At 43.2% G+C, this 16369-nt stretch overlaps 2 protein-coding genes across 3 annotated transcripts; both read right to left on the reverse strand.

Annotated features, from left to right (window-relative positions):
- Positions 1-2246: 2246 nt before the first annotated feature.
- LOC143125583 (V-type proton ATPase subunit e 1-like) lies at positions 2247-10240 on the reverse strand. Its single transcript, XM_076287196.1, has 4 exons — positions 10031-10240; positions 8775-8822; positions 2836-2950; positions 2247-2528 (listed from the first exon to the last, which is right to left on the reverse strand). The coding sequence occupies exons 1-3, from the start codon at positions 10132-10134 to the stop codon at positions 2857-2859; spliced, it is 246 nt and encodes an 81-aa protein (XP_076143311.1). The 5' UTR covers positions 10135-10240; the 3' UTR covers positions 2247-2528; positions 2836-2856.
- A 1061-nt stretch (positions 10241-11301) lies between these two features.
- Positions 11302-15144, reverse strand: rpl26 (ribosomal protein L26). Of its 2 annotated transcripts, none has more exons than XM_076287197.1 (4): positions 15090-15144; positions 14005-14177; positions 13006-13146; positions 11302-11469 (listed from the first exon to the last, which is right to left on the reverse strand). In XM_076287197.1, the coding sequence occupies exons 2-4, from the start codon at positions 14170-14172 to the stop codon at positions 11341-11343; spliced, it is 438 nt and encodes a 145-aa protein (XP_076143312.1). In that variant the 5' UTR covers positions 14173-14177; positions 15090-15144; the 3' UTR covers positions 11302-11340. The 2 variants fall into 2 exon arrangements, with proteins under 2 accessions (XP_076143312.1, XP_076143313.1); XM_076287198.1 differs by having other exon boundaries at positions 15086-15139.
- Positions 15145-16369: the final 1225 nt, after the last annotated feature.

Genomic DNA, 16369 nt, shown 5'->3' on the forward strand with positions numbered 1-16369 from the left:
TGGGGAACGGCTAGGATTAGTCTTTGATGTCGTAGGGGCTAATCAGTTGAAAGTAGGCACGCTACCAGAAGAACTGACTATTGTATTGTATTGTGATGGATCACTGATTTTATTAGTAGTCTGGAATTAGACAGCTAAAACCTCTGCACACCCTGAACCCTCTGTAGCTTCAGTAAGGTGTTTTGTCCAGGTGAGCATAGTGATCCAGGTCAGCACTGTAGCCTCTGACCGACTTTCACACTAGGATTATTACTTAGTAAATGGTACCTCCTGAATTAATCCGCAGAGGGGGGCCTTCGTATACTATTCTTGGAGAAAATGCATCTAATTAAATTAATTATAATCTAGAAGGCATTCTTTTAACAGTATTTTGGGTAGGCCTACATCAGCCTACTATGGATAGTAATATTACTTTGACTGAAACTTTTCCATATTTAGCAGAGTTATTAGGTTAACAAGGGTTCTATAACCAATTGTTATTTCCAACAGTGTGCGGAAGCTTCACGATTTCATTCGACCACTCCCAGTTCCCTCATTGGTCCTGACGATTGACATCATTACATTACTCTCCACTGGCTTCCTATAGTGGCCAGAATTACATCTCTCACCTTGGCCTATACTATAGAACACTGACTGGATCTGCTCCCTGCTATCTTAATTCAGTGATAAAGATGTACATCCCCAACTGCCCACTGCAGTCTTCTGATGAGCGTCTGTTGTGTCGACCAGCCATAAACACTGGGTCAAATTCAAGACTCTTTTTGGTGGAATGAGATGCCCAGTGCTCTCCATTCCTGTGATAGTTTTGGGTCTGTCAAGAGACGTTCAACCAGACGTTAAAGGCTCCCGATGCAACATATTCAACTTAATAAAACATTTTGTCCAGGGTGACATAAAAATAACATAAAAAGTTACATTTTTATTGTTGTTATTTTTATGTCACTTTGGACAAAAGCGTCTGCCAAATACATTAAATACATTAGCCTGGTGGTATATGCACAAAATAGGAAATGGGATACTGATATTGTGGCTAATTGAAGAGGATGCAGCTGATGATGCAGCTGTTGATATTTCAGTTCAAAATGGAACCAAATTACACCTCTCCCTCTCCTCCCAAAGTAACATTGTAGGTCCTACATCTCTCCTCCTAAAGTAAAATGGTAGGCCCTCTTTTTTTTCTATACTGCACCAGGATTATTTAGGCTCAGGGTTCTAAAAAAAGCTATGGATGCTCAAGTAAATATAGTCTACAATTAAATAGGTGCGCCTTTAGTGACTGCTATGTTAGGCTACGTGTAACACTTGTGCGTGCACACACACACACACTGTATGCATACTTAAACTGATCTACCGCTACAGCCACAGTAGAGCTAGCAGGCATCTGTGCTGCTATCTGGAGCTATTTTTTGCGTTTTGGTAGTAAAACCGAAATAAGTCTGAGGATGACGTAGTTGTAAGAGGCCTCTTTTTGAGTGGCATGGTAGCCAGTCGTCTTCAAGTTTATTAAAATTCTGGATCTTTCTGAATTTTATAAATGAATGAAAATCTTCGGATCAACAGTCGTGACGTGAGCTCTCAAATTGATAGTTTGTGGCGTGGTGATGTAGTGCAGCCATGCTGCATTCACGATGCTGTAGGCCTACTACACGTTCGTTTAGGCTACTCATAACTAGTCATGTCGGCCTATTTATCTTTATCATCAATATTACTCCGTATGTGGAAGGGAAAATAGCTTTATTTGTAGTTAAAATATTATACTGCTGCGTTTCCAGAGACCCCACAGATATTTGTGGTAACTGCTTTCATCGGAGCCAGTCTTCACTCTATGGGAGCTCATCTCCCACTGGCTCCCACCTAACTCCAACACTGACACACACACACACACACACTCACTCACGCATGCACACACTAACTCTCAAACCCATGTGTGGGCTATTACTATTACTTTTTTTACTACTTTTGCCTTTGTTTGTTTTTTGCTTACTAATTATTCTTTATTTTAAAATAATTTTACCTTGTGTGTTTTATGTTTTCTTTTTATTATGATCTTTACCTTTTGAAATATTGTTTGACTATATTACCCTTCTATGTTATTATTGTTTGGTTTTGTTTATGTAAAGCACATTGAATGACCTGTGTATGAAATGCGCTATATAAATAAACTTGACTTGACTTGACACGTGTTCTCTTGAGTCAATGGTCTTAAAGTTTTAATAATCCAGAAAACTGAGTTCCACCTGCTATGGTCTGTGTTCATTCAAACATGTTTAATTTAAAGACAGGGTAGCATAACTTATCATACTCATAAACAGATGTTTACACACTCAGTAAACACAAACACACACACACACACTCCACTTTCTATAATCACTTAGAAGGTTCACCAGTGTTGTTAAGGGGAGAAACTGGAATGCATTCATGGCAACACACACACACACACACACACACACACACACACACGTCTTCAGGGGCCGCCTTCCTCTCTGTGGAGGAACTGTCTGGTCTGGCATGGTCACAACCCCATGGGTCTACAATAAACAAACAAACAAACAAATAAATAAACAAATAAAACCACAGTTGGTGGACAAACAGGGAATCTCTCTGTGTGATATTCCATCTTAATGATTTCAATGCTCCCACTGCACAACCCCACAGAGCAATATATAATATATAGCACCGGGCCCATGGGATTGGTACAGTGAGCATCAGCGTGTGTGAGTGTGAGTGTGTGTGGTTCAGGCGTTTTCCATCTGTGACCCTGCAGTGGGCTCTAGCGTACCCCTTGCTACAGTTGCTGGCAGGGGTCAAAAGGTCGTGGGGTCACGAGTCGCTCACCTCAGGGGCGGGGCAGTGCTTCTAGGGCCAGTGATACTGCAGGTACCAGATGACATCAGTCTTCAGTGCCGGGCCAAACAACGGATTGAGCTGAGACAGGATGGCAATGAGCCAGCTGCAATACACACACATCACCAGCAGAGAGCAATGAGCTGCAATACACACACATCACCAGCAGAGCGCAATGAGCCAGCTGCAATACACACACATCACCAGCAGAGGGCAATGAGCTGCAAAACACACATCACCAGCAGAGGGCAATGAGCTGCAATACACACACATCACCAGCAGAGCGCAATGAGCAGAGGGCAGCACAAACACACACACACACACACACACACACACACACAATCACCAGCAGAGTCCTGGTGCCTGTACTACGAAGCGGGGTTACTGGCTTATCTGGGTAACTTCGAGAGCAACTTGATCACGTGTGGCGTAACTTCCTGATTAACCCGTACTACGAAAGGTGGATAGGTTTTAACCGAGGTATGCTGCCATGGCAATTTACGCTGCATCTCAAACCTGCTCCGAGCAGGTTATGTTCTTGGTTAACCTGAGGTTTCCATTAAGCACACCCTTTATAAGTACCACCCCTCCACTAACAATTTCTCCCGAGACAATGTCGGCGTACCTGGATGATCCATACGACATTGGAACGCAAATCGTGAGGGGCTCTCTTCGCAGGGCGAGGGGTTTTAGAGACCGCCAGAAAATATATATACCCGGACGATATTATCTATGAAAATATAGATTGTCAGCCGAGGGAATTCGTTATCTTTGTCAGATAATCTAGGCAGACGTCTCTAATGTCACCCATCATAGCAATGCCCTTACGTGGACATTCATGTATTCCATCGGTGATGCTGAACATCTGAGCAAGAATACTGTATGTCCGAAAATAAATCGGACATAGGCCTACAGTATGCTGAACATCTGAGCAAGAATAGCCTAAAATAAATCGGACATAGCCTTAGGCCTAATAAATTAAAATCACCATTTTAACAAACTTGTTGAATTGAATGTCACATTACTGTACCCTGCACATAAAGGCTACACATTTCCACAGCACCAGAATCCGACCAAATGCCTCCCTCAACCCCTTCCATAATCGGCCTTCCACTATTATTTGCGATGGCCAACTCCTCTGCTACTGTAAAACACTCTGGTGCCTTAGTGTTCCAAGACACCTTTTTCTTGTTAGCTGTAAAACAGAAGCCAAATGGAGGCTATAAGCATACTAGGCCTACATGTTTTCATAATTAAAAGGAATTATCCGGAGTAAAATGCACTTAAGATCAATTTACGGATGATTGGGAGTACATACGTTGAGTTGACATCAAAATCATGTCATTTGGATGTGTTTTGAGAAAGTTCAATTTTACCGTTTTTAGTCAAAACTCGTTAGCGTGGAAGTGAGAAGGGCATATTATTTCGCCGCTACAAAATGCAATTTTTATACCTCTTCTACAGTTCCAAACAACATTACACTTACGTGGTAGTGAGTAGAGGGTCCCTAAAGCCAAACCGAAGTATCCCGAGGTCTTTATGTGGTCGGATAGAGAGTCCAGAATGAATTTCATCAAGCCAGTACCTTTCCGGAAATGTTGCCATCTTTGCTGCCATCTTCAGGGGAAAGTCCGTAGGAGTCGATTGCCAAAATTCACAATTTTGTCGCCGTTTAAAAAAAACAAAAAAAAAAACATAGTCCAGTCCATACAACTTCATTTCAATTTCAAAAGAAATACTGGACTATTTTTTTTTTTTTTTTTTTTAAACGGCGACGAAATTGGGAATTTCCAGAGCGTGTATACTTGGCACTCGACTCCTACAGACTTTCCCCTAAAGATGGCAGCAAAGATGGCAACATTTCCGGAAAGGTACTGGCTTGATGAAATTCATTCTGGACTCTCTATCCGACCACATAAAGACCTCGGGATCAGAGTTTCCGCTAGAAAAAAATGGTGCCGGTCAAAGTGACCGGCAGAGGTTTCGTTTTCCGGACATTTTGATGATATGCCGGTCAAATATCCTATTATCCCTTTTTAATTAGTCAAATTGAGGAAAACTGGAGACAGGCTATGTAGCTTAAAGAATGACATAATCAGGCTGTATAGAATTGTGTATTCATTAGCCTAACTTAAACATGCCTAACAAGATCTAGCCAGTATCTTTTCATGGACAGCAAGAGTCCGCTTCGTTCATTGTTTTAAAAAGGCTACGTTGTTTGTTGCTGCTACCCACGTTATCTCCAGTGGTGACTGTTTAACTTACACAGATGCGCACACACAAGAATGAGCGCTCACACCACTACCCCCTAAGGCTATGCCTCTTTATTTGATAACAATAAATTAAGAAATGTTCCCTATTGTAGGAAATGTTTAGTTTCTTTTTCTTTCGGCCGCGGTTCAATGATACCGTTTAATTGTGGCAGAAATTTTCCGCGGACCAGCAATCTCCTCGTCGAGGAGGCCCTAACCCTGCAGATCATAAACAGAGAACGCATAGGCCTACTGTATGCTTTGGGTAAAGAACACTTTGCATGTCCAGTGTACACGGAGAATGACAGTGTCTTGGAGCGGCCGCACCCCCCGCAACTCCACTTCCAATGTCACTGATTCCGACAGATACGCCCGACACTTCTGCTTTTTATCTGGTGGTGGTGGAGTTGACCGGACATCTGAGGCTTCAGACGTTACCAATTTATCATCATCCATCGCGTCTGGCCTCTGAAAAAACGTTTAAGGCTAGTCTGCCTGGGCCTGGCCATGTTTGAACCGCCTCACTCATTTGTTCGTTGTTTAACATGGACGTTTTAAGCGTGCGCTTCCTATTTGAATTGCAGCATAGGCTATGCGTGTTGTTTAATAGCTTACTTTTCAAACGGTAGAGCCTGTTCATTTAAAAACATAGCCAGAGGACGTCTAATATAGGCTTACATATTAAGGCTTATTCTCAAATTCAGATTGCGTTAGGGGACGGGATTATTAGCCAATTTCAATCGGACAATTTGACCGGAGATATTTAATTTTGTCGGACATTTCATTTTTTTTCCGGCCAATGTCCGGTAATTACCGGACAACGGAAACCCTGCTCGGGATACTTCGGTTTGGCTTTAGGGACCCTCTACTCACTACCACGTAAGTGTAATGTTGTTTGGAACTGTAGAAGAGGTATAAAAATAGCGTTTTGTAGCGGCGAAATAATATGCCCTTCTCACTTCCACGCTAACGAGTTTTGACTAAAAACGGTAAAATCGAACTTTCTCAAAACACATCCGAATGACATGATTTTGATGTCAACTCAACGTGTGTATTCCCAATCATCCGTAAATTAATCTAAAGTGCATTTTACTCCGGATAATTCCTTTAAGAAATATTAATGCAAGATATAACTATATAAACCTACTATTCTGAATAATGTTTTTGTGTTTCATTTTCACCTGCTGCCCTGTGCGTTTGGCACTGGTGTTGCATCTGAAATGTTCACAGGATTATGCATACACTAAATCAGTCAATGGGGGCTACTTAAACATTCAATTATCCTTATTACTGTAATCTATATGCCCACTTCTGAATTGTGTTGCATCTGTAGGCCTTTTTATGAACTCAAAATAGGCAATTTAATTATTTCAACTCATTTCAGACATTCCGTAAGCTATTAATCCTCCGTAACACATATTTGAAGAACATGTGGAAATAAAACTTTACTTTTAGGCCTTTAGGCTACCCGATCTGCAATACGTTGCCAACAGCCTTGCCTTCCTTTGTTTGCTGCCGACGTATTTGATTTTTGTCGTAGAGTGAGTTTTAATTCCTTTTAATTCCTCGTAACACAATAATTGTGTATTCCTCGTCCGTAAAATAAGGTGATCGCGTCATCATTGAAAGCGGTGACTTGCGCTGCAACCCGCCCCTTTTATGTGAACGCGCACAAACTCCAATTAGGTTAACCCCGGTTCAACAAATCAACTTCTTAATCAGCGTCGTAGTACCGATTAACACCACTTGTGATAACCAGGTTTTGTCAACCCCGGTTTAACAAAGTAACCCTGGGTTACATCTGGGTAGGTTAAGCTCCCTTCGTAGTACAGGCCCCTGCACATTACATTACATTACACACATCATCAGACACAAGTCAAGCAGACACACACATTTACGACGGAGTATTAGGGCCACACATGAAGAAAAAAACCTTTTCGCCATGACAAGATTAAACTCAACTTTAACAATGAACTCGAAATTTAATTGTCATAATCAACACATTATCAATGTTGATTCTTTCAGTTCAGTTCATCTTTAATGTCAACATGTTGAGTTAAATCTCGTTAAGGCAAAATATTTACTTTTCTTCATGTGTGGCCCCAATACTCAGTCATACATTTCAGAATAGACCTCTGAAGTTCGCCTACAAAAAAGAACCAAAACTGTCTCAATTGGTGTACTTACGTGAGTACACTTTCGTGTAGTACACTATGTGCACTGTGTGCTTACTGGCGGAGTGCGCAAATTTTAACAAAATAGTATTGTCTCATATCAAACACTAACTCCGTGCACTTCACGGACATGACGATCGCAAACATTTTAATATAACTTTATTGGCGTCCTCAATTCGACAGTGACATGGTCATACTGTGTCAAAACATGAACCGTTTATGTTATAACTTGCTTGTACCTCCGTAAAGTCTGTTTTCCACTGTTGCTGCTTCAGCTTTCTCAACCGCGATTACCACGAGTTTGAAAACGCTCCCTCCCCTTCCGCTATTTGGGCAAGATGGCGTCCGTTAAGGGCGAAAAGTGTCCAGCGTTGCACACTCAGCTTTTTGACCGTTATGAGTGCACCATCCGGGAACTTGCAGCGCCCTTCGTGTCGTTGGAATTTTCAGTGTGAACACCCTCATGCACTCAAATTAGGTATTGTAAGTGCGCGATTTGAGACAGAGTCAAAGATGGCAGCTTTTTTGTAGGCGAACTTCAGACGTCTATTGGATGCTTCTCTTCTGGCCTCCAGTTGAGTTCATGTTGAATTAGCGATCAGTACTGCCCCCTAGTGGCCTCCAGTTGAGTTCATGTTGAGTTAGCGATAAGTGTGCTCTGGCCTCTCAGTGGAGGGGAGGGGCCAAACCGCAGAACGACTCAGGCCTGCACTGAGCACGCTCACATCCCTACATCTTGAGGATCAATAAAGTATCTATCTATCTATCTATCTATCTATCGCTTTGTGGTCAAAAGCTGAAAGTGCTTCAGATCTTCAAATACACCTTTATCACTCTGGGTCTCTACTCTGACCTTCATCACGCCTGAAATAGACTCAAGATGCAGAACCATGGGAAATGCATACAAACATTTGCATTTGATAACAAAACCTACTAAATGTAAATCACTAATGTAAACATGAAGAGCGTCTCTGTGTGTGTGTGTGTGTGTGAAGCGCGTCTCAGTGGCAAGTGAATTTATTCTCTGTATTTGAGTGCTATTCTATCATTCCACTCTCCTAACCCAGTCATGGAGAGGAGCTGTTCTATCACTCCTGTGATGGAGGAGTACTGTTCTATCACTCCAAACCCACATCTTTCCTGCAGGTCAGGGGATCAAAACTAGTGACCTGGTATCACTTTTTCAATGAGTGTGTGGTGTTGGGCAGTCTGCTTCCAAACTCAACATGGATGCTGCATTTCAGATGTTTTTGAGCCTGGTCCTGCTCTTGATTGATTTTTTTCCATTTCCAGTCAATGTTAATGGAATGCCTTGCAGCGAGTGGAACAAAGTGCTCATCATCACACACACACACACACACACACACACAGAATGAGCTCACACACACAGAGAATGAGCTCGCACGCTCACAGACACACACACACACAGACAAACACACAGGGAGCAGGAGGTTGGGGGGGGGGGGGGTGACTCACAGTACAGTGTTACATTTGTGATACTTACAACAAATAGCAGCACACGGCCGTCAGCACAAGCATGGTGACAATAACTCTGGAAAGAAACAAACCATAAAATAAGGCAAGGAGTGGACCTTCTTAAGACAGACCCACCTAAGACAAGGAGTGGACCTGCTTAAGACAACTCTGGAAATGCAGTCTTCCCTCAGTGATTCAAATGTTTTATACTGAAACCATAGAGAGCATGTTGACCCAGTGCTTCAGTGTGGTGTGCTAACAGTTCTGTGAAAGACCACAATGCCTTGCAGAGAGTGGTGCGTTCAACTGAACGCCTGCAGAGAGTGGTGCATTCAACTGAACGCCGCCTTGCAGAGAGTGGTGCGTTCAACTGAACACCGCCTTGCAGAGAGTGGTGCGTTCAACTGAGCGCATCTAGGACTCCTCTCCCCTCCCTGCATGATATATAGATTAGCCGATGCAGGAATGGAGCCATTCAAATGATAAAGAACTCCAACCATTCCAGTAGCCTCAGTAGTCTGATGGTCCCATAATATCCATCAGGCCATTAGACTCCAGACATGAAAACTCTGGACTCAACTGATGTGGCAGTTCCAACTGTTGTCATTAGCGATCAGTAACATCATATTGTACTGTCTTTTAGCTGTTTTATTTATGTTCTTTTCCATTTTACACAGGCATGGAATTAACCAGGTTCACATATCACTAGTTGTAGGCTACACGGTTATAACTGTGACAAATAAATCCCTCTGAATCTGAAGACTTAGTCAGCTCGCATTCAACATCTGATCAGCGAATTCCAAAGAGGAACATGGTAGAAACGTTCCACCCAAGAGAACATCCCAAAGTTGACACATAGACACGGGACTAGCAATCACTCCTGACCAACACTCCTGACACCCCATTAAACGGCTTTCTCCTGTTTTTTAGCTTTTATTTTAAACTACGTGACATTTTAATTTAGTTTAAAAAGATGCCATAATGATATGGGTGTTCATCGTCTTCATGTGCAGTTAATAAACAATCTTAAAGGGAGATATTACTTCGGCCAAGGGAGCTTTCTAACAGTGCTAAAACTTCCTCATTGGAAACAAGACACCGGTCTCGGTGTCAATTTCACCAAACCTACCGACAGCAGAAAAAAATACTTTCATCCATTCATTTCTTTATTTTAAGCTTTTAAACGAGCTAATCATTCACCTTATGCACTATGAAACTTTGCTAAGCTGTAAATTGGTTAGATAGGCTACCCCAAGTTCCTTTTCGGTTTAATGTTGCACTCACCCACTATTCGGGCCCTTGGGAATAAACCAGGGCACGACACCGCCGACTATTCCCCAGAATATCGTCATCACGGCCATGGGAATCACGAAGCTCAGCTCGGCCATGATAAAGCTTTGACTTTTGGATCAGAAGAGTAACTTATGCAGCCTTCATATGCGCCCCGTCTCTAGTCTACACGAACCGACCAGCGAGCCACCGCAAAACAAGGAAGCGCAGTCACATGATCACTCACGGACGAATACGTAGTGCGTTGTTGTCTATGAACCTTCCTAGCCTACTGGCAGTCCAAGTTGTAGTAGACTATAGTAGTTAAAATGTGTTTTAATTTTGAGATGTGTGTGGGTTGAAAAAGGGCGTTCTAGAGGCCATAGCTATTCATAAATCATATTAGCATAGCAGAGGTTGGATTGGCACAACTCGGCTCATGACAGTCCGAGTGTGAACACCACGCACGCGGCTGACCCACGCGCTGAGACCAGACGTGAACGGGACCAGCGCTGTCGTTTATGTCCAAGGCCCCGGACGGGATACGTCCATTCCGTGTCCGGCGTCGATTATGTACTCGGGATCTTGATCAACAGATCTGCCTGGAGACAGACCTCTAGCAGGGCCAAGGATATCAGTTAATGACCGATGTTAATAAAACTAAAATAATGCAGCTGTTGTTTTTCCCCATCGAGTGGTCTTAATTTTCTGTGATGTGTAATGTAACGTTTTTAACTTGTTAGATCCAGCAAGTCTGATATTGGACAAAGTACGGCTTAAAAAAAAAAAAAAGGGAACACTTCAATCATACACTGGGATCGGTACTCCGACACTGGTTCTGAGCACAAGTAAAACTTTTGAGGCGAGGGTTTTATTTTGTAAGAACTGTCAGACATTCTGTGACTGTAGTTTGAGAATGAAGTAAAGGGTGGAAGGTTTCAATAAGTGTTTTAACAATCGTGGAAAACTGTAAGTGTTCCCTTAATTTTTTTGAGCAGTGTACATTTTCCAATGAGTAAAAAATGCACAACCCCCCCCCCCTTCATTTTTTTGAGCAGTGTACATTGTCCAATTCCTTTAGTTTCAAGTCTACTTAAAAAGGAGAAAAGGCTGCACTTGCATAAGTACATTTTATGGTGCAATAAAATAACTTCTGCAACGTTTGTGTGTGTGTGTGTGACACTGGTCACTGGGGAAGCCCGAGCTGTGAGAGACCCAGGCAGGTGTGTGTGTGTGTGTGTGTGTGTGGGGGGTGCATGACAAGAGTGAGCAGGAAGCATCAGCGGTGTGTTTTGTACAGTTTTATTGTTAACAAAAGCTCATGTTCACTCCTGCATCTTCTCGATGGTCTCCTCCTTGTACTTGCCCTTCTCCTTGCCGTCCTGGCGGGACTTGGCTTTGCGTTCGAGAATCTTCTTACGGTCCTTGTCCAGCTTCAGGCGTGTGATCACCACCTGACACACACACAAACAGGGGTCATCTCACTAAACACATACAGGCAGCTTGGACCAGACACGCACACAAACAGGAGTCATCTCACCAAACACATATAGGCTGCTTGGACCAGACACACTAATCATGTCATACCAGACAGACAGACAGACAGACAGACAGACACAGGGGGACAGACGGAGAGTCTCTCATCAACTTCAGTGGGATTGCAGCGCAGGCCCTCTAGACTTTAGGCATTACACTCTTTGCACCACTGAGCCAGGCCTGATTAATCAAACACTGATATACTCTTAGCACCACTGAGCCAGGCCTGATTAATCAAACACTGATATACTCTTAGCACCACTGAGCCAGGCCTGATTAATCAAACACTGATTTACTCTTAGCACCACTGAGCCAGGCCTGATTAATCAAACACTGATTTACTCTTAGCACCACTGAGCCAGGCCTGATTAATCAAACACTGATTGGGCATTACACTCTTAGCGCCACTGAGCCAGGCCTGATTAATCAAACACTGATTCCCCATCACCACTCACTGACCAGCTTTAACACCGGATCAAACACCATCTGCATCACCTAGGAACTACCACACACACGCACAACAATCATGCATCTGTACGTCGCCACCTGAGCCCTACCACACACACACGCCTTTGTTCACCTACTTCTAACTGACTACAACCACCCACAAACACAGACACCTGAATTCACACACACACACATCCAGGTGATCATTGAACACAGTGCAGCTACACCCACCATGTCTGGTCAGTGGACCAAGAGGTAAAACACAACACACACACATGCAGATACACACCACTTGAATTAGTCAAGTTGCAGTTGTCACACACACACACACACAATACAGGACTACCACACAGCTCTCGTGTGTGTGCAGCTCAAACTGATTTCAGAGAGCAAACAAAACAGAGTTCAGAGTGCCCATCACAGGTGTCACACACACACCCACCCACACTTCCCCACATGAAACTGGTGCCCATATAGTTGAAGTTCCATTGTTGTCACCTGACCTTTGACCTATAACAAGCTCCATCAACATGAACAAAGTATCACCTCACACGCACACTGAACATATACTCACACACACACTAAAAATATACGCAACACCTAAACTGGACAACTGCACACACAGCTCACCTGAAACTGGACAGTAGCTCAAGAAAACCATCCTTGTGGAGAGACTATCAGCTCATCTGATTCTGAAACACTACACAGTCTCAGCAGAACACCCTGGCTCGTTTCTGCCCATCATGGCTACTGTTGCTACGTCACTAGTCAATCACCACTGAACATCATAATCATTTGATCTTATTCAACATTATCTGGGTTTTACTCTGCACCCTTCAGACAGACAGACACCAATGCATCCTACTACCCCCCCCCCCCCACACACACACACAGAGTCCTTCAGGTGCGTACCAGTGTGCCCTCCTACAGACACAGACAGACAGAGACAGACACAGTCAGACATCAGTACATCCTCTCATCACACACACAGAGCTTTGTGCGCTCACCTTGCTGGGGTGGATGCCGACATGTACGGTGGTTCCGTTGGCCTTCTCGCGCTGCACCCGCTCGATGTAGATGACGTACTTCTTACGATAGACCTGCACCACTTTGCCGATCTGCTGGCCCTTGTAGTGACCACGCACCACCTACACACACACACACACACACACACAAAAACATACACAATTAAGCATCAACTGTACCACAACACACTGCAGGTGTGCGTTCACCTTTGGGAGAGTATGGGGTAGACGTGTGTGTCTGGACCAGACGTGTCTCCGTGTGTGTGTGTGTGTGTGTGTGACCTGGGCCTCGTCATCCTTACGGATGGGCAATAGACCTGACCTCACTGTGTTTGTGTCTAAGGCTACGTTTATAGCGCTGTGTTCAGATCGTATTCAGGCCTCATTCATATGTGGGAAATAAATCTGATAGGAATCAAATAAATGCCAATGTGACTGCAGTCAAAACAGGCAGATCGGATATTCCCTGTCATTTTCAACTTGCACATTGTTGAAAATGCTCAGTCTTTTGCGCTTTCGTATAACATATACATTACACAATGTTGCTTTCAAGTTTACGTGAATGCAAAACTGGCAGAACAGTGTAATTAAAAATGAAAACAGATGGAAGAGGCGGTAGGCTCTCCTCTCTTACTTTAAAATAAAAACGATAGCCTATTTCGCAGCCTTTTCAAGATACTTAGGAAAGTATCAAAAGTAAACAACTGTCCAGAATGCCCACTGAAACACCCAAATGCAAGCTTACTTTGTGCATTTGCAGTGCTGTCTGTTTGCTTTTACTTCAGTGATCAAAATTCCTCTGGTGAGCATGCAGATTGTGTTTAAAATTAGTGACTCAAACTTGGATGTAAACAGGCAGTCCAGAAAATCCGATATAGGTGGACAATTGGAACTGAATCAAGGCCAGCCGGTGTAAACGCAGCCCATGTGTCTGTGTGCAGCCCAAGTGTGTGTGTGTGTGTGTGTGTGGGTCAGTCTCACCTGGACCTCATCGTCCTTGCGTATGGGCATGGAGCGGACGTTGTACTTCTGTCGAAGCTCCTTGGAGAGGGGAGAGGACATGATCTTCCTGCGGATGTGAGAAGGGGCATTGAAGTGCCTCTTGCGGTTCTTCCGCCGGGAGGAGGTGACGAAGGGATTCAGCTTCATAGTGCCTGCAAACACACACACTGAGTCAACACACGTGCCCTTAGATGCAAAGATGAACAGTCCGTTATCCATTCTCCCCCCTACACTGCATTAACATCACCAGGACAACAAGTCCCACTTGATGCTGTAGACAGCCTGAGCCAGACCTGACGTCTCTAAGCAGCCGGGACAGCACTCTCACTGCCGTCATTCCCAGCTACAACACACACATTATAACCTCACCTACATCAACACAACACCTTCAATACCCAGACAAAACATTACAAGCAAACTGCGCATGCTAGCTGCCACACTACTAAAGGAACTTAACACACAGCGTCAGGTTAGTTAGCTTATGAGGAGTTAACGTTACCTTAACTCAAAAGTAAACTTAAACAGCCTCACAACAATCCCGGGCATCTATGAATTCTGAGTTTGCCAAACATAACTACAACCACAGCACTAACCGAGAATACAGTTACAGATACAGTTACAACACCAGCATAAGAGTTTAGCAACGACACGTTTATAGCTAACGTTAGCCTCGACATTTCCTTGGGTTGCTACCAACAAGTCTAAGTTGGTCCGGTAAGTTATAACGTTCAGCTAAGTTAACGCAGCAGTATAAGGTACACGCTACCATTACAAGAAAACCCTCCAACCCGACATACACACACAACCAGGGGCAGAACCTGAAACAGTCGTTTTGTGACACGGAGATCACAGCCTTACGGTGGGACCTTATGCTAGCAGTAGCAAGGGTATTTTGGCCAACTATAACTTCCACTACAGGGAATCTACCACTGTAATATTCAGATCTGATGAACAATCACAACAAAATCGGTGACAATTGCAATACGAGGGACGGCAAGGACAAGTTTCAAAGGGAGGATGGTGTTAGATGATTTCATTCATGTTAGCCAGAAAAGCTTACCCACCCGATGCTCCGCTATGGCCGCCGGAAAAGAGACTCACAGTCTACTTCCGCTCAAACTAGTCGACACTGAAATCTCGCGATAATATTGTGGTTACACGTGTTTGACTGCAACCTATACTCATAAACCATGGTTATATTTAGATTTATTTAAAATTAGGTAGGCTACTTTAAATATGTCTGATTACTTTTATATTTATTTAGAATTACTTTAAAACATGACTGTTTACATTTGAATTTAATTAATTCATTCTTCATTCATTCTTCTATTCGTTAAATTATAATGACAAGGAGGACCAGGTACCAGGTTACAGAGATAGCCTATTTTAGTCTATTTTAGAAATTATATGGACAATATGCCCAGAAAGATTATACATCTCAGGGTTCTGAAGCTATGTGAGCATTATTTAGCTCACAGCCAGTAATGCATGTTTTATACATAGACAGTAAAAGGTTTTATACCTCGTATTTCCCTTGTGTTGAAAAAACGAAAAAAACTGCATTTTCTCTTGTGACCACTGGAGAGGATCATTGGACCTTGTTTAAGTTGTGGTTGGTACTGTGTCTAGTTATGATATGAAAATAGTTTGCCAATACCCCCTCAATGAATGAAAACACTAGTGACTAAGCTCTCAGTTTGAATCTTTCTGAGTTTCGTCCCCCTTGACTGTTACTTCTACCCTCTTATGCGGGTGGATGTCAAATCCTCCCAACATCCCCAACCAAAACACACACCATACAGGTGCTGGATTGGTTCAAACGTTAGTTATGTCCAGCCTATAGCTATGTAGCTTACGCTGAAGAAAGTAAACTAATCAAACGTTATAGTAGCTTACGCTAAAGAAAGTAAACTGATCAATACATCCAATGGCGGTTCTATTTTACATGGTGTAGTTGAGTTTACTGATTGCATTAGTTGGTTACTGGAGTTTGTGTGTGAGGAAAACATGGACATGGACTGACTTGACCAGTGTCCTCTCATTGACCGGCAGAGTGGGTGTAGGACTTGAGCCGCTTTAAACAGGAGAAGCTCCTTTCTACACCTGCAGATGTAGCTCCAATTGTTGCCACTAATGAGAACAGTTTTTAAAGCTGAGGCAGACTAGCATACACACATGCCATATACATACTCAGTTCATACCTACTACACAGCAGTCCTGAGGTGCTAGTTCCATCATGGATATACTGCCCTGATTAGAATGTCCGGGATGATGGTGTTGAAGGCTGATTTATAGTCAATGAAAAACATTCTTACATAGCTCCCTTGATATGATTGTTTGTAGA

Source organism: Alosa pseudoharengus, unplaced genomic scaffold, assembly GCF_046254945.1.
Source record: "Alosa pseudoharengus isolate Yale_2024_CS ecotype anadromous, Long Island Sound unplaced genomic scaffold, YU_APseudo_1.1 YU_APseudo_1.1_scf_16, whole genome shotgun sequence".
In the NCBI taxonomy this organism is placed as follows: domain Eukaryota; kingdom Metazoa; phylum Chordata; class Actinopteri; order Clupeiformes; family Clupeidae; genus Alosa; species Alosa pseudoharengus.